At 40.4% G+C, this 26,024-nt stretch overlaps 3 protein-coding genes across 8 annotated transcripts in view; 2 read left to right on the top strand and 1 right to left on the bottom strand.

The window, feature by feature from the left end:
- Positions 1 to 88: 88 nt before the first annotated feature.
- lrrc8da (leucine rich repeat containing 8 VRAC subunit Da) lies at positions 89 to 7,808 on the top strand. The gene is made up of 2 exons (XM_084368129.1): positions 89 to 403; positions 4,234 to 7,808. Coding segments are annotated over exons 1-2 (2,559 nt in total). The 5' UTR covers positions 89 to 402; the 3' UTR covers positions 6,792 to 7,808.
- Positions 7,809 to 9,730: 1,922 nt separating this feature from the next.
- LOC311267109 (uncharacterized protein) lies at positions 9,731 to 15,481 on the top strand. Of its 3 annotated transcripts, none has more exons than XM_084369967.1 (11): positions 9,731 to 9,917; positions 10,253 to 10,377; positions 11,065 to 11,155; positions 11,494 to 11,965; positions 12,195 to 12,270; positions 13,152 to 13,218; positions 13,393 to 13,540; positions 13,691 to 13,751; positions 13,846 to 13,976; positions 14,112 to 14,201; positions 15,331 to 15,481. In XM_084369967.1, the coding sequence occupies exons 1-11, from the start codon at positions 9,832 to 9,834 to the stop codon at positions 15,349 to 15,351; spliced, it is 1,368 nt and encodes a 455-aa protein (XP_084226093.1). In that variant the 5' UTR covers positions 9,731 to 9,831; the 3' UTR covers positions 15,352 to 15,481. The 3 variants fall into 3 exon arrangements, with proteins under 3 accessions (XP_084226093.1, XP_084226092.1, XP_084226094.1); XM_084369966.1 differs by having other exon boundaries at positions 11,494 to 11,995; XM_084369968.1 differs by lacking the exon at positions 10,253 to 10,377 and having other exon boundaries at positions 11,494 to 11,995.
- A 717-nt stretch (positions 15,482 to 16,198) lies between these two features.
- The window catches only part of znf644a (zinc finger protein 644a), a 14,785-nt gene continuing 4,959 nt past the window's right edge, over positions 16,199 to 26,024 (bottom strand). For all 4 annotated transcript variants that reach the window (XM_084369962.1, XM_084369965.1, XM_084369964.1 and 1 more), the window contains exons 2-6: positions 22,758 to 25,287; positions 21,722 to 22,315; positions 20,550 to 20,675; positions 18,026 to 18,128; positions 16,199 to 16,692 (exon numbers count right to left, since the gene is read on the bottom strand). In XM_084369962.1, the coding sequence (XP_084226088.1) occupies positions 16,506 to 16,692; positions 18,026 to 18,128; positions 20,550 to 20,675; positions 21,722 to 22,315; positions 22,758 to 25,287 (3,540 nt within the window). In that variant the 3' untranslated portion in view covers positions 16,199 to 16,505. The remainder of the gene's footprint in view (positions 16,693 to 18,025; positions 18,129 to 20,549; positions 20,676 to 21,721; positions 22,316 to 22,757; positions 25,288 to 26,024) is intronic.

Raw genomic sequence — 26,024 nt, 5'->3', positions numbered from 1 at the left:
TAGATAAGCTAGCAGGCGGTGCCTTCGGGAAGTGGCCGTAATGACATCCTCCAATGAGAGGCGCCCATAACACCCACAACAGCGGTCTGTGCGGCTCCATATTGGATCTGCCTTGTCTTAGAAATACACTGCGCCGGAGGTCTGCCTGCGCATATTGTGTATCGCACGGCCAGGCAGCCGGCTCTGGTCCGCGGGCTCAGGTATGAAGGTATGAGGGATGGGATGCAGCCGACGAAGTGCGCTGACACCGACAAATGTTCCGCACAGCTTTGTTTCACGGAGCAGCGTCACAGTTTTTAACGGGGCTGAGAAATTAGGTTAGAGGCGCACCTGAGGAGCGGAGCGAAAAGTGGCATGCAGGCTGAAGAAGAAATAATTGGATTGAGATAACGCCACACAGGCAGTGAGTATATTTCCATTTACTGTGTTTCAACTTTAAGTACACGCAACCAAAAGCCTGCCGATAATCAATAACTTCATTGATATTTCTTAAGTCCCGCGTGGCGGAGGAGCAGATAATGGTTTCAAGATAAGAAACTGGTGTACCTGGTGTGAATGTTTAACGCCGGGACACATGGTTGCTTCTCAATTTCACATGTTTCAACAAGTCACCTGACCCGGTACACCAACAGATAACTTGCTGCGCAAGAACTCCTCCTCACGTGAGGGGAAAAAGTCAGGCGTTTCATCATTTAACCAGACACATATTTAATTTCCTTTTGTGGTCTGCCTGAGGTTTAAAACACATTATACCTGGTTTTCTGCGACCAATTTTCTTTCCCGCCTGGAGCCCACATGTCTAACCCTCAGACCTGGCTTTAAGTAAGTTTACACAAATTAGACCGGCAGCCATCTTTAAACTTATAATCATCAAAATGAACTTACTCTTAACATGCAGTACAGTGGCTGCTATTACATGTGAGCTCAGTTCATGTAGTCTATCTGTACACAGGTTGAGCCCAGTGTCAGAGGAAGGGGACTGCTCACTGGCCCTGCTGCTGTGTGGCACAGGGCCCCACCCTTTCCCGGAGGCCCCCCACCCACAAAGTTTTTAATTTTTTCCATTGCCTATTTGAATGAGCTTCATCAGCCACATGTGACGAGTCTGTGGGAGGGTTGATAATTATGAACCACTAATTTGCACCTGTCACATTTGTAAATGCTGCAGAACATAAAGATCCCTTGCACTGCTACGTATCACCGTTGCCAAGATATAGTCTAAAAATAGCTACAATTTATGATCATTAATGTGATTCCACATCCTTATCAGCTTCACAAGAATCAGGAAAGAACAATAAACAAACCGCGAATACGACTGGGTGCAATGTGGAAGGGGAGGGGGGGCACCAATGCAAAATCTGACACTCAGGGTCGATCAAGTAGAAGGGAGAGTAATACACTCAGCACTCCAGACTAAATCAAGTTCAGCTGACTGGTTTCAAAGTGTTAAATATAAGCCCTTTTTCACAGCAGACGTTTTCACTTGTCACAGCAGGAAAAGCACAGGTATTACAACTAAGTCGGCTCTGTTCTATTCAAGTGTCCCAGTGAGCCGTGACGGTGTGACAGTGAGCCAGCAGGAATAATATCAGGAAACTGAAGCGGCTACATTATATTCTGCCATTGTTAATTTAGTTATTTATAACCTTTAACATGTAACAAAAAAAGCCATTATTGAATATGACAATATGATGAAAACACCAATTTTCTGATTTACTGTATCGATGTAGAGAAGGCATGACTTTCAAGTGCCTCAAAACAAGAAAACGAGGGCAACTTGGTATAACCTTGCTGAAGCACTATAGCTCGACAGATAATGTATTTTTAAGGGTTTATGCTGATATTTGAGAATGTACAAATATTTCAACTTTTACAAAAAGTTGTGACCAATACAATGACCAAAACGTTTTACTGCAATTTCTTTATATATATGTGTGTGTGTGTGTGTGTGTGTATGTATATGTATATATATGTGTGTGTATGTATGTATGTATGTATGTATGTATATATATACACACTTTTATAAACACTTTTGCACAGTAAAACAAAATCAAAGCTTCTTTTTTGATTGCTGAAGTTTTAATGTGAAGTCCAAAATGTAAAAAACATTTTCCTCTATTTTCCATTTGCAGGATTAAAATTGAATCGCAAGACCTCTGACATGATCATTCATGCTTGAGACATTCATTATTATTGTGCAGGACCTGTGAGATTATATTTGCTTGTTTGGAGGCTGATGGATTCAGGGGTGAACAGTAACTTCACTGATCTGAAGTTCTTCTTTGCTGTGACAAAGGTTCAAGCCATTATGGAGGCAGACAACTTATTAGCAATACTGTTTCGATCTGTTGCTGCTGGCCTTTGGAGATAACGTCGCTGAGTGTCAACAACTGTTATCACAAGACTGTCACCCTCAAACTAGAGGCCAGTTTCTTCATTTTGTGACAAACATTTGATAAAGACAGACTACGAATAATTGGAATTTCTGCTCTAAAATGTAGCATTATGTGGAAAACAGTTGAAGGCTCTAGAAAATATTAAATGAAACGATTATGTTTTTCATTTTTGACACACAGCCTCCAAACAGGCGAATTATCTTCTACATTAAAAAAATAACATTCATAGCTCAAAGGGTAAAGTTGAATATATTTTTCCTGCTAAGAAAAATGCTGCACCTCTTCCTTTCAAACATGCAAAACACACCTTCTTCCTTGAGTGCAGTTCAGTGTGATTCAGATGTCCTCTGCCTCAGTGTGCAGTGCAGTATGAAATATTTAAAATGTGTCACAGGAAGAACTATTGCTTTTCATCTCAGCTCCCGGGCCTTAAAGTAGCAACAAATTATCAAGATGGACAGAAAATCATTTTTTTATTTATTCGTAGAGACAAGTTTATCTTTGAGTTATCTTTCAGTTGTGTCTGTTTGCGTTAGAGGCTGGAAACGGATGAAAGATGATCTACACGATACAGAAAGTGCCACATCTACTAAAGAAGAAAAGGCAGTGCTTCACTAAATGAAACACACGTGTGCCAAACGTCTTAGTGAGTCAGAACAGTTTGTAGATCTACATCAAAGGGCTGTGCTCTGTTCCAGTAACAACATGTTGTAATAAGTCTGGATTTAGCTCAACCTTGGCTCTGTGATTAAACATCATTACTGAATGAAACTAGACTGAGAAGTGAGACGAAGTGAGGGTTGGATTTAACACCAGTATGAAATGATGGAGGGCCTTCACAGTTACACATTCACACCTTTTTCAGTTAAATGTGTTACTCTGGCAGCTTTAGCAGGGAGTACGATGTGGCAGTTCTCTCCGCTTTTTGCAAATTTCTGTGGATTTGACCTAGAAAACTTTGGCTTCCTGGTGTCGTTTGCTGCTCAAGACACTTATGTGGAATGTCATTTTTAAATTTTCCCCTGAATTATTACTGAAGATGAAAGGGCACAGGGTTTAAAGCAGTCTTGAAGAAAGGTTCATGTTCAGACTTTGGTAATCTGAACAGAGTTTCAGAGCAATTGAAAGAAGGACAGTTATTTTCACCAGATTCATTGTTGATAATTTCCTCTTTAAATGTATAGTAAAAAATTTCCACCCTAAAATGTCTTAAAACAACAAGACCTTTTGTTGAGTTGTGTACTTGTGTCCAACAATGTTCAAACGCATACAAATACTGTAATTAATTTGGTTGCAGGGGAAACGTCAGATAGATTTTCATTGTTAATGGTGGTTGTTTGACAATGAAGACAACTCCAATGATCCCACACTACTTCACGACATCATCAAACTAGGTCTTTTGTTCTCACAAATCAAATCACACACAGTGCTTTAATTATAGGTTTTAGAAAATGTCAGGAAAAAAAAATGGCAGTTTTAAATGAGATTGTCTTCAGGTGTCATGTTTTATCTTGACAGTCTAAAACCCAAAGAGATATGAGTTACCAATGATATGAAACAGAGAACAGCAGACACTTCTCACATTAAATCAACTGGGACAAGAGAATGACCAAACAAAATTACTAAGCAAATGATTAACCAACTATCAAAATACTTAACTTATACATATAGTCAGTTTTGATTATTTACAAGGTTTAGAGTGCCTTAGTCTCTAAATCCATTTATGTTTTTTCATCCACCTTCACTTTGACATGAATGTTCAATTGTGTGAATTGTGCTTTATAAATAAAGTTTGACTGACTGAGTAGACTAACTGACTCTCTTCCATTTGTTGCAGTGATGTTCACACTCACTGAGGTTGCGTCGTTGAACGACATCCAGCCGACGTACCGCATCCTAAAGCCATGGTGGGACGTCTTCATGGACTACCTGGGGCTGGTCATGCTCATGCTGGCCATATTCGCCATGACCATGCAGATCACAAAGGACCAGGTGGCCTGCCTTCCATGTCTGGAGGACCCAGATGAGGCCTCGGGAACCACACCTAACTCGTTCGCACAGCAGACCACACAGGCAGCAGCAGCAGCCACCGGGGCCACTGTGGCGACCTCCATCCCCCTGGTTACTAAGGACCTACCGGATGAAGTTGTGAGAGAGATCCACGTCACACACCAACACACATCTGTGGTGGCAGAGAAATATGCCAATCAACCTCAACCAACAGGGGTCAGGACCAACCTGGACTATCAGCAGTATATCTTCATCAACCAAATATGTTACCATGTTGCCTTGCCCTGGTATTCCAAGTACTTCCCATACCTCACCCTCATCCACACACTCGTTCTCATGGTCAGTAGCAATTTCTGGTTCAAATACCCCAAAACAAGCTCAAAGATTGAGCATTTCGTCTCTATCCTGGGTAGATGTTTTGAGTCCCCCTGGACTACGAAGGCTTTGTCTGAAACCGCCTGCGAGGACTCTGAAGAGAACAAACAGAGGTTGACTGGCACCTCCTCAGCACCAAAGCAGGTATCTCTAGAGGGGAAAGATGAAGGCGCAAATGCCAACTCATCCACACCCATGCTTGGGGTGAAGTTCTCTGCAGACAAGCCTATCACAGAGGTCCCAAGTAGCATGACAATCCTGGACAAAAAAGACGGGGAGCAGGCCAAAGCCCTGTTTGAGAAAGTAAGGAAATTCCGAGCTCATGTGGAGGACAGCGATTTCATCTACAAGCTCTATGTAGCGCAGACCATCGTCAAAACTGTCAAGTTTATTTTGATATTGTCCTACACTTCCACTTTTTTGGCTAAAATAAATTTCAAGCACGAATGTGAGCCTGATATTAAACAGTTAACAGGATACAAAAAATTCTTCTGTACGCACAACATGGCGTTCATGCTAAACAAGCTGCTCATCAGCTACATGGCTTTGATTTTGATCTATGGGATGGCGTGCTTGTACTCTCTCTTCTGGGTGTTTCGACGACCACTGAAAGAGTACTCATTTGAGAAGGTCCGGGAAGAGAGCAGCTTTAGTGACATTCCTGATGTCAAAAATGACTTTGCATTCCTCTTACACATGGTTGACCAATATGACCAACTCTATTCCAAACGCTTTGGTGTCTTCTTGTCCGAGGTCAGTGAAAACAAGCTGAGGGAGATCAGCCTCAATCACGAGTGGACCTTTGAGAAACTACGGCAGCTGGTGACCCGTAATGCACAGGACCAGCAGGAGCTGCACCTTTTCATGCTCTCTGGTCTCCCGAACGCAGTTTTTGACCTCACGGACCTGGAAGTGCTGAAGCTGGAGCTTATTCCTGAGGTGAGGTTCTCTGCAAAGGTCTCCCAAATGACGAGCCTGCAGGAGCTGCATCTCTGCCACTGTCCAGCCAAAGTCGAGCAGACTGGTTTTGCTTTCCTCCGGGACCATCTTCGCTGCCTTCATGTCAAGTTCACGGATGTCGCTGAGATCCCAACATGGGTGTATTTGCTGAGGAGTTTGAGGGAGCTTAACCTCATCGGCAACTTGAGCTCAGAGAATAATAAAATGATCGGCCTGGAGTCCATGCGAGATTTGAGGCATTTGAAGACATTATGCTTGAAGAGTAACCTCACAAAAATGCCCACAAACATCACAGAGCTATCACCACATCTGATTAAGTTAGTGGTGCACAATGATGGTACAAAACTGATGGTACTGAATAGTCTGAAAAAAATGATAAATCTTATTGAACTAGAGCTGTACAGCTGCGAGCTGGAGAGGATTCCCCACGCCATTTTCAGCTTGACAAATTTACAGGAGCTTGACCTGAAATCGAACAACATCCGAACCATAGAGGAGATCATCAGCTTCCAGCACCTCAAGAGGCTGACGTGCCTTAAACTGTGGCACAACAAAATCATCACCATCCCATCCTCCATCGGCCAGGTCAAATCTCTGGAGTCTCTCCACCTCTCTCACAATAAACTAGAGTCCCTGCCTCCAGCCTTGTTCACTCTACCCAAACTGCGGCACTTGGACGTGGGCCACAACTCCATCTCAGTGCTCCCTCCAGACGTAGGTCTCCTCCACAACCTCCAGCACTTAGCCATCAACTCCAACAAGCTGGAGGTGCTGCCCAAGCCTCTGTTCAGATGCAACAAGCTCAAGGTGCTGTGTCTGGGGAACAATGCTCTCACCGTGCTGCCGGAGGCTGTGGGTCAACTGGTGCAGCTCTCTCAGCTGGAGCTGAAAGGAAACTGTCTGGACAGAGTGCCCGTCCAGCTGGGAAACTGCCGCATGCTGCGCAGAACTGGCCTGGTTGTGGAGGACCATCTCTTTGACGCACTGCCCGTGGAAGTTAAGGAGAGTATCAGCCAAGAGAGCAACGCACCCTTTACGAGTGGCTTATAGCACAAAGACGACTACTTCATGACAAGCCTGTGTAATGGATGTAAGAATAGACTTTTTATTATTGTAATATCCATAAAAATGAATGCATTCTCTTGATTATTTTAATTGATTGTTCTAGCTGATAATGTATTAAAAATGGTACTGACTGATTTTCTAGTTGCTGAGTATGTATCTAATTCGGCAACATTTTGGGATTTAGTTTTTCATAGTTTTGAGTTATAAAACATTAGAAATGTAACTTCTCTATGTAATAATCTGTAGACCAAAACTTTCTCCTCTGATGTAGATTTCTCATAATTGTTTTAGGTACTCAGGTATAATTGTAACCATGGGGAACAATCTTTTTTGCCTTAACTGCTGCTATTCTTTTTTTTTTTTTTTACAGTGAGGGCTTTCTTAAACAAAAGGCCAAAAATGAATTTGTCATGTTTTCATGTCAGTGTTCATGTCATACACACACTATCCACAGAACAATTTCTATATGTCATGAAAGAGGACACAACACACCACTTCTTTCTTGGTAGTTTTTAACTTTTGTTGAAATTATTTAACCTTTTATTTTCCTTAATGTCTTGTAGACAGAATGAGTTGAGAGTTGTAAAGCTCACATGGAGACTAAGCACCAGTAATGAACCTTTACCTTACTCTTGTAGAGATTGTATACTAAGGCCTATAGTAATTCATTTGCACAAAACTTAATGATTTAAAGATCGGTGAATGTCTTTAGCGATAACATGTCCGAAGACCAACGTGAGCTGATAAAAGGGAAATCTGTTGACTATCTTTTTTTTAATCATGATTTAAAATTTGTGTAGTAAAACTGGTCACAGGTACGACTGATTATTCTACATGTCAGAACTGTGTCATGTCAACAAACATGTCTGCCTTCACTCTTATCAATGTATTACTGTGTAGGCCTATAGATATATGTGCTCTTCAGAGCTGCTGTAACACCTTTGTGATCCTATGCTCAAAGTTCACAACTTTATGGCACAATAAAACAAGATTTTAGATGAATGTCTAATCATTATTCATGTACTTGAGGTGTACTCCACTGGACACTCTGCTACTGTCAGAAAGCTAAAAATGAAATGGACATTAATGCGTCTTTTTGGAGTTGTTTTAAATTTCTATTAAAGAAAACATGAAGATGTTTGCATTCCAAGTTATGGAGCACCTATGTGGTATCAAACATTTTCTTGGGGGCTTTATATAAAGACTCCTGAGCCAGTCAGTTTTTGTCAATGCAATAAAGAGACAGCATAGACAAGGTTACAGTGACCTCAGTGATTTACAAGGAACAGGATGACCCCTGTTCTATAATTAAACATGTAAACGCTGGAGAAACTCAAGCAAATCATTCCACATAATGTGTTTCCAGGTCACTGATGGTAAAGAATCTTTAGTCTTTGTCCTGACATTTCTTCTGGTTTACGAGGGCTTAACTCACATAATCCATAATCTTCATCACCAGATGTCTAATGTTCTAATGATAAAGATGGATGTCTTGTGTTCATCCATCCATATGATCCTACAGAAGATATTTCTACCTGAGTTATAATACCTATCGGGCATTCAGATCTCCAGTACATATGCTGGCTCTGTACAGGGAACTGGATGATTGTCTGCAAACCAGTATCATTGTTGGTGTGAGCAAGTGAGTCCCGTTGAGGAGAAGAACAATAGGTCCACTGTGTTTCTGTAGATTTTGACCATTTTATAGAGGTCATGCGTGTTGTGCATGTTTGTAACCCTCTGTTCAGCTTTCTAATTGATGGCCTTGCAGTAATTTTCTGAATGACACAGCTTGTCTGAGAATTTTACATCATGATGAACCTGTCCTTGAGATGTCCTGGTTTTAAAGACGTCAGCACGTACTGCTGCTCATTCTGTCTAGCTAAAGTACGTTTACGCTCATTGACTTTGTTTAGACTAACTCACCGTTAAATTATTTCCCCAAATAAGTTTTTCACTGATCTCAACATAGGGGTGCATATTTTCTTCATTGTAAAGTTACTGTTAAACACTGTATTATAGTGTAATTGAGCATGATTGATACTGAAAGTTGTGTGTACATAATTGTTTTGCTATGACGATCCAGAAATGTTTTGTCGACTACAAAGCTTCACTTGACTTTCCATCTGCATGGGGGTTGTTGATAATGACTGCATTTTCATTTTTGGGTGAACTTCTCCTTTAAGTCCCTGACCGTTTCATTTGGCATCATGCTTTAATAGCACATATTCCCAAACATTCGCAATCAATACATTTAACAAAAGAACAGACACACAAGGAATCTGGAGTCTTCAGCTGAATAAAACTGACTATTGCCACATTGCCTCAGAATACACACCACTTCAAGGCTCCTGCTTTATTACCTAAACTTCAGGCTCTAATTTCAAGAGCTTCATGTGCTTGCATGTGTTGTACATGTTCAGTATATAAAAACTGGAAAGGAAAAGTCAGGGAAATTGGTAGGGGCACAGCAGCAGCAATTTCCCCCCTCTAGCTGGTTAATAAACCAACAATATAGTATGTAGACTAGCTGTTAATTATGCCCTGACATTTAAATTACAATTAAATCCACGTGGGATTCCACATTGGAAAGAAAGACAGATGATGAGGAATAATCTGAGGGATTTAGGGGTGCAGGAATTTACATTAAAAGGATTAGTGAGCATGGGTGAGAGAGCACAGGTCACTGCGGTGCAGAGGGTGGCGGTAATGCATCTTTTTGTGTCTTTCATCCTTTTTTAATTGTTCTTTATTACAGTAAGATATCACAGTACATCACCACGGCTCCATAGTTTGTAACGTGAAATCTAATCATTGACAATTCACCTAGAAGAAGAAGAAGAAGAAGAAGACAGAAAAAGACAACGACGACGAAGAAGAAGAAGAAAACGAAGAAGAAGAAGAAGAAGACTGCTCTGCCGCCATCTGTCGGCAGGTGTCAGTATCTGCTGAGCTGCTCAGTTGTAGCTGAGCTAGCTTCACTCCTCACATAAATATCTCACCTGCTGCTGTAAAACAACCGAAAATGAACCGTCAGAATAATGTTCCGTTCAAACCTGCGGTGGTACCTAGAGGTGCAGCTCCAGTATACAGACAGCAGCAGCCTGCCAGGTAATTCAGTGCTCTGTGTTGTCTCAACATGTAGCTAACGTCAATGTTGTGTTGAACTATTTCAGAAAGTTTGAGCCAGCACGGTGCCTCTGGGATTAATTCCTGACACTGTCTTTATGATGACTGGATGTGGATAGTACACGTATTTAAACAAACGCTACCCCCCCTTAAAAAATATTGTTGGCATTATTGAATACTCTGTGTTGCTTAAGCTAGTAGAATTGGCTAAGCTAGCTAACTTTTCTTGCCTGATTTGTTGTTGTTGGCATCGATGTAACATCAATGCTCTGCTCTATTCGAGTTATTTATTATTGTTGCGTTCACTTGCTTTGTAGTATCGCGTTTTCTGTGAACCATGTACCCCGAGGCTTCAGAGAAGCTATGCAACACATCTCAATGATGACTGCAGACGGGTCTAAGACATCTGACATGGCTGCGAAGACCCCATCAGCCCCAAAAGGTGCAGGTGACTTGTCTGGACGTTGAAGCACACCCAGAAACAGGCACAACATTAGATAACAATATTAGCTCATTTACTTAAAATGACTTACACTTTTCATATTTTTGGGCCTTTTTATTAGTGAGTTACAAGAAGAGAGACAATGAATAATGAGAATGAAAATGTGGGGGGAGAGAGTTGACTAATGACATTCAACAAAGGTCTCTGCCTGGACTCAAACCAGCAATGCTGCAGTCCTCGGTGGTACCTTAATCCTAAAGCCACTAGATTGCCCCAATCTGCTGCACTAAAACCACATTTAAATGCAATTACAATGTAACACTGACCAAAATTAGGAATAAATTCACCTAAAAATGTTAAATTCTGTAATTGTCTGCTCACGAAATTTCCTAGTTCACGAAACATTGCTGGAGCTTCACAGCCAAACGGCTTCACAGCATTTCCCTAAACAACTGAGGTAGATGGGGACTTGCTCTGTTGTTTAGGAGAATGCTGCTGCACTGTTTGGGTGTGAGGCCCCAGAAATGTTCTGTGGACTGCAAAACTTCACTTGACTTTCCATCAGCATGAGGATTTTCGGGTTAACTTATCCTTTAATGCAGATTTCATTTGGATTGACTTCATAGCTGAGGCAAGTGTCGCAAACTCTCTAAGTCTTCGTTGTTATTTAACTCTTGTATTATATAGTGCAACCTGCTGTTAAATGGAGGTCCTCCTTCAAACCAATAGGAGATGAAGATGACAACTCAGAGGAACAAAGCACAAGCAGTCCACACAGGTAAAGCAGTCAGTGATGTTTACCGTATATTGACAAAGTGTCAGGTAGAGAGTGACGTCTCCTGTACTCATTATCCAGGATGTCCCACATTTGAGCCTTTAACTTTGTCTTGTGGTGACTTTAAATGTTGAAATATGGGCTGTCTGAAGGTGACCTCATTATTTATTATTCTAGGTGGACCTTCAGAGGTAAAAGTGTGGCACTTGCTTACCTTTTTCCCAACAGTTGATGTAATACACATGTAGTACACACACTAGCACATTTATAGCATCTGATCTATCTAATAGTAAACTGCATGTAGCACATGCACACTCTAATTACGCTTTACTCTCCCTTAGGCCGGAGCTTTCTCCTTACGATCCTGTCTCATCAGAGTCTGAGCAAGAGATGGCGCAGAACCAAGTCCAGAACCGCACCCCACCCGAACAAGATAGCAAGCCAGGACGCCCACATTTGTCTCCAAGTAGAGGCTGCTTGAACAAAGGCCGCTGGGACGTACCCTACTCCGAGCGGGGGAGCCAACCCCTCGACAGGCATGACATCAGGCATGACATTAGCCCTGACACCAGACATACTGAGAGCCAAGGTATCAGTCCAGGGGATAGACTGCCTGAACAACGGGCTTATAGCCCAGACACTGAATCACTTGACCCACCGGGTTATAGCTCCATAAGCAGACCTCTGGACCACAGGGTCAGCAGCCCTGACAGGTTTATTCACAGCTCCTCCACTCAAAAGTTTCCTGCATCTTATGGAGCACAGAGGACCAACGGGGAGGAGAGGATAACAATCCCAGAATACAGAAGAGAGGTATCACCAACAAGATTGAAAGTACAACAGGTGTTGTGTTTGTTTTCTGAATATAAATTGGAATTCAGATTGGGTTCTGTGGTTAAAATTAATCATGAGTTGTAGACTTACAAATGATACAGGACCTATTTGTTGTACTTTGTTATAATCTGATGAAGCCATCACTGTTTCCTGTATATACGCAGTGATGATAATCTGTGCCAGTTAGAGCCTTTTCTCTTCTCTGTAGATGACCACTACAGGTAGATTATCTCCACCCAGGTTACAGCGGGACTATCAACATCAGTTGGGATATCAGGAAACAGGTGCGTTAGCATTCAGTTGGCGTGCTGTTTTGTTCCACCATTTTAAATTAAATATAGGAGAAACATGGCTGAATCAATAACATGTTTTAAAGGTATACTATGCAGGGTTTTCCTAAAAAATATAATGAATAAAAATAAAAGTACACTAAGTTAAGGCTACAAAAGTAATCCCTCTCAATCATCACTTTTGACCCATTAGAACCGTGTGGCGGTTTCTGTTGAGACCCTACCGTCTGCCTGTACTATCTTATTTTTTTAGTAATTTGCTGTGTTTTCCGGACATTTCTAGTGTCAGCCTTTGAGTAGTTGTGTGTAGCCCCAGCCTAATAACAGTGAGGTTGAAACTCTTAAAACATAGCAGGTTACATCGCTATTTGCATTTCTCTCCTCATAAAGAGCTGCAGGTCTGTGTGCCTGCTTGACACAGGATGGGGCTACACACACACACACACACACACACACACACACACACACACACACACACACACACACACAGAGCAGAGTGGCAACCAGTGGACAGGATGAAGAACACACTTCGGCTGCATTCACAGAAAATCTGCGGGGTTGTGCGAAAGTGTTGGTGGTTAGAATTTTGCTTTAGAATGTAACCGCATTGAAACACTCAAAACATAACGTTTAATTACTCTGATTCACTGCTTTGTTTTCGCTGACGCTGCTCCCTTTCTTTATTCATGCTGTAGCTCACTCAACCCAACAAATCCTGCATATTATGCCTTTAAATATTGGTGTGAGTGTATTGTGCTTTTAACCTAAGAACTGACAATCCAGTGGGTTTACTTTCTACATGTTGTGCCATATGTACATGTCATTCTTCTGTGAACTCTATTAATAACAAATCTGTGGATAATGTTGTTTTTCAGGACTGGACCAAATACCACCTTCCACTGAGGTGACAAGAAACCGCAGCAAAAATATAATAATGGACAAGTAAGAACCAAGGATACGGATATCCATCTGTTTTAAGATGCTACGTGTAGAGTTTTTACATCACACTCATTCATTTCGATAGCGCAGCATAACTGAGGACCATAAGCTGTTCTGCAATATTGCAGAATAATGAGATCTTCGGCAAAAATGAATGTCTCAATATTTTTCTTGTAGGAGCCCCATCGTCTGTGACCTTTGTGATGTCGAGTTATCCAATGGGCAGGAGCTGCAGCATCACCTGGAGGGCAAGACTCACTGGGACACCCTGGAGCACATCCAACAGGAGAACAATTATGATGATCTGGCTATAGCCTTCCTACAGGTAAGATAACACAGTGTGGTTAAAGACTGTGCATCCTGTTGACGGCCCTGTGTTCAATCCCTTGTTTTAAACTTAAACATGTCAAAGGAAGCAAATAAATGTTGGCAAATTGCTGCGTCTGGATGGTAATGGATGTTTTTGTGTATATAGGAGGTCATGCTGTATAAAAGCCGTCAGTGTAGCCGAGCCATAGAGGATGGTGTTCTTCAAGGTAAATAACTTTGAAAGACTTGCACTGTGTTATTACAGTATCTTCTATTCCAGAAAACCAAAGCCTAAATACTGTCTGATCTTTGTTTTGTCAGCTCTTCAGGAAAATGACTACATGACAAAGATTGAAATTTTCAACTGTGCGGCTTGCGGTGTCTTCTTATCCACATCTGCATCCTCAGTGCATATTCACATTACCTCTCGGGAACACCTCTCCAACACAAAGGTAACATTGCAGTAAAGTACTGTAAGATTTAGATCGTTTGCCGCCAAATGTCTGTCAGTATTTGTAAATGTAATATTGGTTCCTGAAGGAATGAGTTTAAGTGATGACAATGACTGAATGATTGATTTCCTGAAGGAGTTTGAAGTGCAGCAGAGACGTGCCTGCCTCAGCAAAGCAGAAACCATGATGAAGGAGCTGAAACCTCAGTTTGAACACTTCCTGCAGGTGTGTTACAAGAGTGAACATTTTAAAATTATTCAAACACAACTAATGGCATCATTTGGTTATCAATTAGCTCTGTTTATAATTGCAAATAAAAAGCTACTCCAAATGGGTGAGGTGGAGTCTGTGGCCAGTCACATGCAGCATTAACAGATCAACTGCAGAGTACTTCTTGTAGATCACAATACCAAGACACAAGTGTGATATAAATGAGTACAAAATTATAACAGTCAAATACTAGTAAGTAATTGGCTCTGAAAAGTTGAAAGGTATTATGCAGTCCTTTCAGTCAACATTGTCCAAACATTGTTTTGTGTGGGTAAGGGAAAGAAACTGTGCTGTTGTGTCTCAAGATGAACAGACTATTGTATAGTGATATAGGTAAACAACATTATAAGATTTATACTTTTTAAGTAAGGTGAGATCACATTTCTTTCTCTATGTGGTTATTGCATTGAATACAGCAAACAAAATCTTTCCAAATCAGCCTTAAAGTTATTGAGGCAAATCATCCTACGTGGATTAATGCATTTCTATTCAGTCTCAACACACTAATGGCTAATAGTACCCTAAAACTAGAATTACTGCCTTGCGGTTGTATGCCTCCATGTGCCAGTCAAGATGCTGTTTCTGAGCTATATTTGATGTTAGATACAAACTAATACAACTAATACACCATTATTTTATCCTAATAGACATTTTTGATAAATTTTGTCATAATTATCATTATCATTGTTGAGTAATGTGTTTTGTGAGGTCATACTTGTTTTGACCTTTGACCACCTAATTCTCATCAGTCCAAGTGGACATTTGTGACAAATTTGAAGAAAGGCCCTTGATGGGATGCCATGAGGTCACAGTGACCTTTGACCATCAAATTCTAATCAGTTCATCCTCAAGCCCAAGTGGACACGTGCCAAATATGTAGAAATTCCCTCAAGGGCGTTCTTGAGACATTGCGTTGACAAGAATGGGACACACGGACATTCTGAAAAACACAATGCTTCGGGCAACAGCTATCACTGGTGCGGAAGCATAAACCAGTAACTTCTTTTAAATTGGACTGCACTTGGGCTACGTGGAGCTCTCCAGATGCAGCTATCAAACTACTTAACCGATACTTTTCTTTCAGGGTGGCAGCCCATTTGAATGACGGGAATCACCGCAGGTCTCCAAAATAGTGTTAGCACTGGGATGCTGTTTGCTTCAAATGAAGAACAACTGTGGACTTGAATCACAACCACACAGGATTTGTTTGAATAAAAAGAGGAAATCCATCTTGAGTCAATATGGATTTTCTTCCGTCTTTGTTCACATACGGTTTATTTCACATTTTGTCAATATTAAAGTTAGCTACAGATCATCAACAGCTGGTAACTTTAAGGACGTTTGTATTTTTTTAATTTTACGATGCAGTGTTTTTTTTTTATAAATTTGTGTGCAAAAATGATTGAAAAAAGTCAACTTGTTTCTTGTTTTTTTTTATTTAGAACAACACAAATGTTTTAAGCATTGTATCTGTGTGATATAGTACATTTAAAATTAAATTATTTCAAAACAGTATATTTAAACATTAAATATAGGTGACATGTATGAAAGGCATTGTCAGCACTAGCTGAGCCTGTAAGGTCTTTTTTTCTTAACCACCTTCAGATTTAATTTTGTATTTGTATTAGAAACAACGCAGTTACTGAAATACTATAAAACACTTTCTATGCATAACAAGTTTCCAGACATTTTCCTTTCTGTTCTTGTAATGTAGCTCACTTTTCCACTTGTGATTCTTGCAGCTGTTTCTCATGATCTTTCAAGTGATGTCGCTTTCAGTCGAAAAATTCAGCTCACTAACTCTGTGGCCTGAAAACAGAGACTGTGAGCTTTGATTTGAACATGTTGCAATACAAAAGAAAAATTAATCTATGCATCTTGTAAATGTGAATATTGATACAGAAGAGAGGTGCTCCCAAATGTTGACAAAAACGGACTCAAACCATGAGAAATCTGAGGTAAAAGTTGTCTTCATTAGAAATGGATTCCACACTACATTACTGCATAAAACAAGAAAAAGTTGCCCATTTGGAATTTAATTCCAATAAATGAACAATGTAAAAACAGAAAGAAGGTAACAATATCCAAAATAATTAACTTTTTCATCTGTCCAAATGTCCAAACATGTACAACATCTCTGTGATTGAGTAATATTGTACTTTTGGCCTGTATTTAATTGACTAGAAAAAAAAAAGTGAAAGAACATCCAATGTACATACACATACAGTCTAGTGAAATCTAAAAAGGTCCCCATTGGCTTCATGAGGCAGCATGTGTGGTTGCCAGAGAGCTGTCTTGGTCAGTCTTGAGGGTCGTGGGCAGCGAGGAGACCTCTACCATGCCTAGCCCAGTGTGAGGGACACTAGTGTTCATAATGTGTCTCTGTAAATGTTTAATCCAGTCCTCCTGAACCGACAAGGGACCCTGGAAGACGAGGTCACAGAACCTGAAGAGAAGAGAAGACGAGATTGATGATAACAGTCCAACACAGTGGTTTTGAGCCTTGCTGGCAGCATGTCTAGGGATGGCAATGCCAATGATCTCGACTGAGATTGGGTGACATCAAATTTGTGTAAAAATGTCATGGTTCGCTTCCCAGTCGAGTAAACCTATTGTCTTTGGTGATCTCCAGACTACCTACAGCATCACCATGAGGTTCACATTTGTGGTTGTCCGTATATTGTCTCAACAACTATTGGATGGATTGCTGTGACCTTTGGAACAGTCGGTCATGTTTCTCTCAGGATGAATTATAATAACTTTGGTGATCCATTACCAGTTAATCTCCTGCCACCACCAGGTCAGAATTTTCATTTGTCCAATACTCTGATTTATGATCAAAAACTGAAAACAAAAAATGCATCCATTTGTTGGTTGGTTTGTCAGCAGGATTACACAAAAACTAATCAACAGAGTTCCACAAAACTTGGAATAGAGGACGGATTTTGGCCCAGAATACCCATTAACTTCTGGTGTGGCTCTGGATAAAGGGACGGATCCAGATTAGTTTTCCAACATTTTTGTTAATTTCTCAGGAAATATTGCATAGATCTTGATGATTAAAAATATCAGCCGTATCTGGGTGGCTGGTATCTATGAGTACATTTTAATGCAGATCCTAGATCTGGTGAGCTTAAATTATGGTGATTTAAAATGTATAGTGATACAGGGCTATCAGGTTTGATATTTGGATCAGGCTTGATTTAATGAAAGGGGGCATTGGCAGAGGTATGTGCTCTACTGAGTGCCATTGTAGGTAGCAAATGTCAGCAGGCTAACACAAAGATTGTGAATATCAGATAAGTCATTGTGAGCCTATTAGTATGCTGAAATTAGCATTTAGATCTAAACATTACTGTGTAGCAGTACAACACAAGAGAAACTAGCATGGCTGTAGACTTTAGTAAAGCATTTCCAAGGAACTAATCTTATATGACTAGCATTTCCTAGAGATTGTAAAATGAGTCATGATCAGAAGCCTGACAAGGGTATTGCTTGATGTGCTGTGTTGATGTTGCAAATGTAGTTCATTTCCCACTGTTTTGCTCCCATTATTGGTACAACTTAGTTTCACTGTTTTTGGAGTAGAACTTTGACAGCAGGTCTCTCAGTCATCTAGGCAGTTTTTGTTTAACAAGTAAATGAAAATTCTTGCCAAAAGAAGCAAAAGCACCACCAGAAACATTTGACAGTGGGGCAACAATTGCTGTTGAAATCTGTTGGACTGCAGATGCAGTATTATATATATAAGTATTTTGTAAAATAAATTAAAGCATTACCTGCAGGTGAGTCTGTACATTTCCTCTGGAGTTTGCGGTAAGGGCAGTGTCTTCTTCTTTGGGCCAGGCCTCGAGCGCTGTCTCCTTACTTTACAGTCAAATGCTGAAAGACAGAATGTACTTTATTAGTTTACAGAACTCTTTTTGAGATTACAGCACAGCTTTGATAATTTAACATTTTAAATGAACAAAAAAGTCTTTATCTTCCACATATCCACTGGAATGTTTGGCTATTGTTCAATGACGTTCATTCTGTTGTGTCAGTTTATTAGTCCATTTGGATGTCTGGCTCTGTGTCTAATCTGCATTGTTCAATCCAGTGTGGTTCAGACACGAGGCCCATAATTTAAGAGTGATGATCTGTGCCTGCTAGAAAACTAGGCCCTGAAGGCTGTCTGCCACGAAGAAGTCATCCCTCCCTCCACAGATGCACCCACCAAGCTCCACAATTAACATCTTTGCAATATCTCACTTGCTGACACCCTTCTAGATCCTTACCTAGGGGAGGACACAAATAACCCTTGGTACACTAATTATAGCCATGATTTGGACGTCACAACCTCTTGTGGTATCTATCCACACAGACAGATTTGGCTTAATCTGTTGGGGTTTTGAGATATCAGTGTGAGATTTCTACTGCTATTTCTATACAGTCTTCTCAGGTATTAGGAAAGAAGGACTTACCTCCTGCATACCTGATCAGATCAATAGTTTATGTTTAGAAGATCAAGCAAATGAGGTAATGGCAGAGAACATTTTTTTTTTTGTTTCTTCGGAAAATGGTAATAAATGGTGATGAGAAGTTGTGGGAACGATTCAGTCAGGTCTGTGGATTATCCTGAGTAACTACGACATTACTTCTGCAAGAACACATTGTTTTCTATAAACAAATATACATTGTTCTATGCTTTGAACAGCACAAAAACATCAGTCATGTTTCAGAGCAGGGTGAAGTGAGACTTCAATTGTGAATGGGCCTTTGATACACTAAGATTGTTCGGATTTCTTTGATATTGCTGCTGACATCAACCATGCATCCGTAAAAAACACATGTTGATACCTTGTTCTCCATTAACTTGGAATATGCTGCATGTTGCTGGAGAAATATATTATGCAAAGAAATCGTGGCACTAAAATGGCCCTTTTTTCTCTATCCTCAGTCAAATGGCAACCAATGAAGGTTTCGACCACTAGTAGCGCTGTGGAGCAATGCTTTGTAGGGTCACCATTTTGTTTTTAGCCCAAGCACACATGTGATGTGATGTGATGGCCATCCCTGCTGAAGGTTTAAGCTCTTTTACTGACTAACATGAAAATGAGGAAGAAGATGATTGCTAGTTGCAAAACATGAATATAAACAACTTACAGAATAAAAAATCAGGGTTATTAATATTTTATGTGGAATGAAATCTTTTTAACATGTCTGTTCACCCTCAGGAATACACACGATGTGCTTTGAAAAGGAACAGTTAATATAAACATAACTGTTTGTTTATATAAAACTTAACAGGGTATCTTTTAAGAAAGCAGGTCCATGTGTGTCACAGAGAATTTTGGGTCAATCTTAAACTTCATCAGAGTCAAGTTTTGGAGTGAAAACTGTATCAACCAGTATGAGTCACTAGTGCAGCAACAAGGATGAGACACTTCTCCAGTTTTCCCAATTATTGCTGATTGTGTTCACTGGAAAGCACAACAAAGCCAAAGACCGCACTACCAGGATGAGAGCCTCAGGTCTCTGCAGTGTTGGAAGGGAACTTATAATTTTGCACAACAAGATCAAAGTTTTAATTTGCTGAGCAAACACTTCCATGCAGGCACAAGCTGTTTCAGAAATAAATGTAATTTAACTAGCATCCTTCAGAGGCTGAATTTGAAAACTGGATGCGTCACAGTGGCGTGACAAGGCAGTCCCATTTCAGAGGCTCCTTCGAAAGCAGCTGTGGAATGCAGCATTTCTTTCCTGTGCTGTGAAGGCCCACCTTATTCCAAGATTCACTTGAGTCCAAGAGTCTTGACAACTATGGGATTTGACAACTATGGTGGACACCTGGAGCAAAACAGCAGCTGAATACACTATTAAATGCCCAAGTATTGGGTTTCACCCGAATAACTACCAATACAAATGTTAACAAGACAAAGGAGCCCAATACTGTTAACCTCCCTGGGTGACGGAATCAGAGCTTCTTGACGCAGGGTATGGTCAGGGAGAGCTGATGAGGTATACAGGAAACTACCCATTGACTAGACCGCCTCATTTAACAACACTCAGTTCAGCCATCCTTTGAAAGATGTGGTGCCCAAATTGAGACACAGATAACATTTGTATCTTTCTGTCTGTTACCTCTGGCACACTGTCCTTGTGTTGTTTATTTGTGTCATTTGTATTTAGTCTTATTTTGTAATAAAAATTAATAATCAAAATAAAATTTAAAAAAACTCAATATGCTCCAGACTGCTAATCTGCTCTTGGATTGGTGTGTTTTCTTGGTGTCTGAGTTGAGCTGTTGATGGTGGCACTTACCATGTCCCTCAAGTAAGGCAGTCCTTTTTCGTTTTGCATATGCTCGGAGGTGATTAGACAAGCTAACTCCACTGTGGAAAGTTGCATTGCAATGGACACACACCTTCCTGTTGAATTCACCTTTCTCTGTAAAAATACAAAATAAACAAAGACAAAGAAGTGAAAAAATAAATATGGTGATGCTTATTTATTATTGTTGTTGAGGAGGATTTGGCAGGTTAACAATGTCTAAGCTTTTCAAATGTAAACTATAGGTTTCATTTCAACACATTGTTTTTTCTTTTTTAAGATTTACAAACATATTGCACAGTTGTGCAGAATACAGTATATGTTGGCCATTAAAAAATGAATACAATATTTTTAACATGTTATACATTTAGGTCTTAACAGTAAAGGAGGAGTGGTCTGCGAATCTTGAGCCAGACTATGCTTCAGCAAACAAGTCTTCACCAACAAAGTCTCACAGTTTAAGTAACAGAGAAATATTGAAACATGTTCTGGCTCGTTTAATCTTACAAAGTCTGCATGGATTATTTCTTCCATTTGACACTTTAAATGCAATTAAGGTTATGACATCTACAAAAATTATTATCTTCCGCATTATTATGTACATGTTCTTCTGTTTTGGCCAGATAATCTTAAAATAATTGAATTCTACGCCTCTATGCTGATGACGACTCAGATCTATAACACATAAAAATCTGATGACCAGTACTCAGATATCTGCTCAAAATGGAAATGTCTCAATGCAAATTTTAGAATATACGTTTTGTTTATCTCTCACAAAAGCTCTCCTTCAAAAGCTCAGGCAAGACATTTTCAGTGGATGACCAGCCTATTATATACAGGCGAGGTCATATTTATTTTTTTCCTCTGAACAAGTTTTTAAAACTTAATTTAATATCTGTCAATCTGACAACCTGGGAATGGGACTCAACAAAAATAGTGGCTAGGACGGAGCCACCAACCCAAAGCATAAGTGATGACACATGCTGTGTGTGCAAAAGAAAAAAACATCACACTGCCCATTACACACTAAACACTCAATTGCATATTTTCAGATTTACAGTTATCATTTCTTATTTAAAATTTGAAAACTATATAAAATCCTTTCTCTGTACAAATGCTTCTAGCCTAACCTATCTGGTCACTACAATGAATAAGTTACTCACCGGATATCGACTTTGGCAGTGAAGATGCAACTCTTGAGCCTGAACTGTGCTCACTGTTTGAAGAAACTGCTAGCGTGTTTCTTGACATCTGAGAGCACCCCTTCAGTCTGGCATCTTCCTGACACTTCCTCTTCTTCAGAATTCCTATCAAGGCATTTGTGCCAGAGAGTGAATTTTTAACATCCAGCTTAGTCTCAAGTTGCCCTTCTTCAGAATCCATTTCTGCTAAAGAAAACATGGACTTCAGGGGTCTGGCTTCAGTGCAAGCACTTGTAATAGAATTATTTCTGAGGATTCCAGTGGACGGTGACGTGAAACAATCAACATTGGACAGCTTTGGTGAAGCACCGTATTGGAAATGGTTCCTTCTCTTTCCAAGAATTTGAACTGCCCGCTGGAACTCCTTCTTGTCACGCATCAACTCCCGCAGTAACATTAATGGGGATTTGTTCTTCGTTGCAAAGCTTTTACCAAGCTTTTTGAGGTGGCCTCGTATGTGGTTGGACTGCCCAGTCCTGTTGTCAAAAGAATCCCCGCATAATGGACAGGAGTGAATGCTCTTCATGGTCTCAGAGTCCGACTCCATCCTTAACGCTGAAAAAAAAAGAAAAAACAAAACATCAGAAACATTAACACTGTACAATAGGAGTACAACATGATATGACATCAGAGTACATTTAAATAGGAAAACTACAGTTTAAACCCAGTTTAAAACTTTTACTTTTGCAGGTCTCTCCATTTCTTCCTTTGGTCATGAGAACATTGAACTAACTAACATAATTGCTGACATCTCAAACATGGCTACAAAGAGGTCCAATAGGATAACATATGCTCATAGAGTTTATTGACAAGCTGTCCCAGTTTACCCATTTTTAGTGACGATGCTGTGTTACGATACCTCAGCAAAAACTTAAATTCAATGCTCATTAATAACCAAAATACCTTATGACCAGAGCCACAAAAATTAAAGCCAAGATGTCATACAGGATACAGCAGTTTTCCTTTAAAGGAAGAGCATGCAATAAGGTGCAAATACCTTTTTTCAATCTCCTGAATGCTGACATCTTCCGTCTAATTCGTGGCTTCCTGTCATGACAAGCCACCTGTTCAGGAGGTACTACATGGCGTGCGTTGTAGCTTAGTCCGACCCTATGAAGATGCCCTCGGACATGATTTGACAATCCAACACCTGACTCAAAGACTGCGGGACAGTATGGACAGTTCTTGTGGTCTGAATCCAACTCTGACACATCCTCAGCGAGGGACTCCATCAATGGTATTTGGTGGGGCTCAAAGGTTTCTTGAAACACTTCTGTTTCTATGCATTCTTCTTTGATTTCAGGGCTGCTCTGTTCTTGCTCTTCTGTCTTTATTTTCTCAAACAGCCTTTTAGATGCCTGAAGAGCACCCCTCATGGACATTCTTCTGCTATAGGTATAGATTATGTTTTGTTTTTCTCTCTTGATATCTTCATTATCATCATCATCATCATCATCATCATCAAACAGGTTAGTGTTGACATCTGTATCATCTGACTGGAAAATGTCTTTTTCCTCATAGTCTGACACTTCTTCTTGGTTTATTTTCTTGGGACTTGCCAATGGTTTTGGTAAAATGAAACATGAGTCTTGGTCAGATGTATTGCGATATGGGATGGACATCTTCCTTTTAGACGGTGACTTTTTGACTGTTGACTGATCTTCGCTTAACTTGTGTACACCACTGCGGCTTAGATCCCTACTGGTTGTGCTGGATGATGCCCTATGGCCATTTGGGGATAAAGCTGAATCTTCAACCTTGACAGTCAATGTTCCTGGCAACTGATCAGAGCTATATTTTTCACCTGTGGAATTCTGAACGGATGTGTTGCCATTATTGCTTTCCTTCTTCTGGTCTGCATTTTTCCTTCCGTGTCTTTGTCGGGACAGGAGAACATTAATGGATTTGTCAAGCTTTGATTCTGTTAGTTGGGACTTGAGACTTCTCCTAATCTTGTTATTCTTAAACAAGTCTGAAATGTCACTGGACTCACTTGGTGAACAAGCTCTTTTGGAAGAAATCCGATTTTTTATCGAGATTTTAGATGTAAACTCTGCATCTTCTACAGGAGTTTTACGAGTAGGCATGTGCTGCTCTTTAGATGGTTGTGCATTTTTCTCAGTATGCTGTGCAGCTTCGTATTCCTCAAAGGTTTGTTGATGGCGCCGCAGCAGGTGATTCTTAAAAACATTTTTGCTAAAAGCTCTGTAAGAACAAACGTTACAGGAGAAGATTGCAGACTCGTCATCCTGGATCTGTTTTGTAACTGTAATAACAGTGTGCTGCATAATGTTATGTCTCCTAAGATCACTCTCACTCAGAGTCCTGAAGCTACATTTGTCACATCTAAACTTTCTCTTGTCCTTCTCATGCGTTTTCGCATGTTGAACAAATGCGTTTGGGCAGTTTGTTCCGAATGGGCACTGAGGGCAGAAAAGCTTAGCATTTTTATCATCTTTCTTCCTATCATTGATGCCTTTAATTTCTTCAGTGAGTCGCTCTCTCTTTTCGTGGTGGATAGACATGTGCTCAATAAGCAAACCACTTTGTCTGAAGGACTGTCCGCATTCTCGACATATAAAGGGCTTTGGCGAAATATTCGGAAGGTCAACATGAGACTTCATATGACGATGCAAATGGTGCTCTTTCTTGAATATGAGGTTACATTTTGAGCAAGGGTAACATGATGGCTTCTCCTCAGAATGAGAATTTATTGTGAACCTCCTCTTCAATGGTGTAAGCCTATGATTTATACTGTTCTCGTGTGAATTTCTTGCAGGCGCATTGTAAAGAATTTCCTTGATGGCCTTTACAGTACCATTGGGGTAATTGGAAACTTTCACTGTTGGTGAAGACTGTGACTTAGAGAACTTCCTTGACTTTTGGACTTTTCTGACAGGAATAGAGTCTACTTGGCCTTCTGCATCAGACAATTCCTCAGATGAATTGTGGCTCAGATCAGGGTAAAGGTCTTCTGAGGGATCCACCATGACAACCATGTCCATTTTCCGTTTCCTTCTCCTTTGGCTGTTGGTAGGAAGGACTTCTTCTTTAGGCTCCTCACCAGGGGAATCATCATGGTCCTCCCATAGGAACTGCATGAACTCTTTGTGAGGGTCCCAATGAAGGTCACTAGCACTACTAAAATTATCGAGTGAGTTCTCAGGTGAGTCTACGTCAAAACCCCAAATTCCTGCAGTGTCAATCTCCTGCACAGTCTTTAGTGGAGTGATGCTCTTTGCCTCTTCTTTCTCTGTTGAGATGCTGTTGAGTTCATGGGCTTGTGTAGCCTGATGCGAAGAAGGTCCATTTCCCAGGCCAACTGGAGATAACATATCTGTGTTTGACAGAACATCTAGGACATTGTTTTGTTTCAGAGAAGGCTTGCCGAAAGAATCTGCGCAAGAGGCAGATTCTTGCGCCATTCTCACTGGCTCTTGCAGGAGCGTGAGGGCATTGATCTCAGGATCTGCATCCTTTTCATCTTCATCAACGGCTGTCAGACACGACATTTCAGCTGCCATGACCTGAAATGAAAAGTAAAGCCTCCTTAGATAACGGTTAAATTTAAAACTTTCTCTCTTAACGCAAAGGCCTGCCTCTCCACAATAACAAATACCCTACGTTTTGATTTTCTCTTCATCTTTTAAACATATAATTATGCCATTGTAATGTCCTTGTGCCTCTGGGATTAAGTGGTAGTGAGTTTCGTGGTGAAGTTTCATGTGTTTTTATAAATGGATGGTGATGGCGGTTAACCCTGTCTTCAAACAGCACAGAGGGCAGTGCTGGTTGGGGCTGTTTTGAAATTTTGGGAAATATTATTACGTTCAAAGGCTTATTAGACACCAAAAAAACAAACTATAATTTAGTTTGTCATACCAAGGATTTTGATAGGATTTTGCAACTCTGCAAAGTTATCATGGCTACAACTATTTTGTCTGTCGTTGTAACAATTGCCAGGTAAATTGAACAAATACAGCGGATGCATTACAAAAAAATCCACCAGGAAGGTATGCTTGCATGTATTCAATTGGCCAACGCAGCAAAGTGCAAATCAACTGTCTCTGCAGCAAAAGTTAAGCCTGGTTCAACAATTTTGCAAGCTGACTCTCCATCGTTTTGCCACATGCAGTTGACCCTGCATTGTTTTGCAGCAGACAGCTGACTCTGTGTTGGTTTGCGGTAGCAGGATCAAGCTACCCTCAGTGGAAGCATTCGGTTAAGTTTGCATGTAAGCACTGACTTACGTAGCCTTTGCATG

This window comes from Pagrus pagrus, assembly GCF_965226575.1.
Source record: "Pagrus pagrus genome assembly, chromosome: 12".
Classification (NCBI taxonomy): Eukaryota; Metazoa; Chordata; class Actinopteri; order Spariformes; family Sparidae; genus Pagrus; species Pagrus pagrus.
The sequence above is the reverse complement of the archived record's forward strand: the minus strand, read 5'-3'. Positions and strand labels throughout refer to the sequence as shown.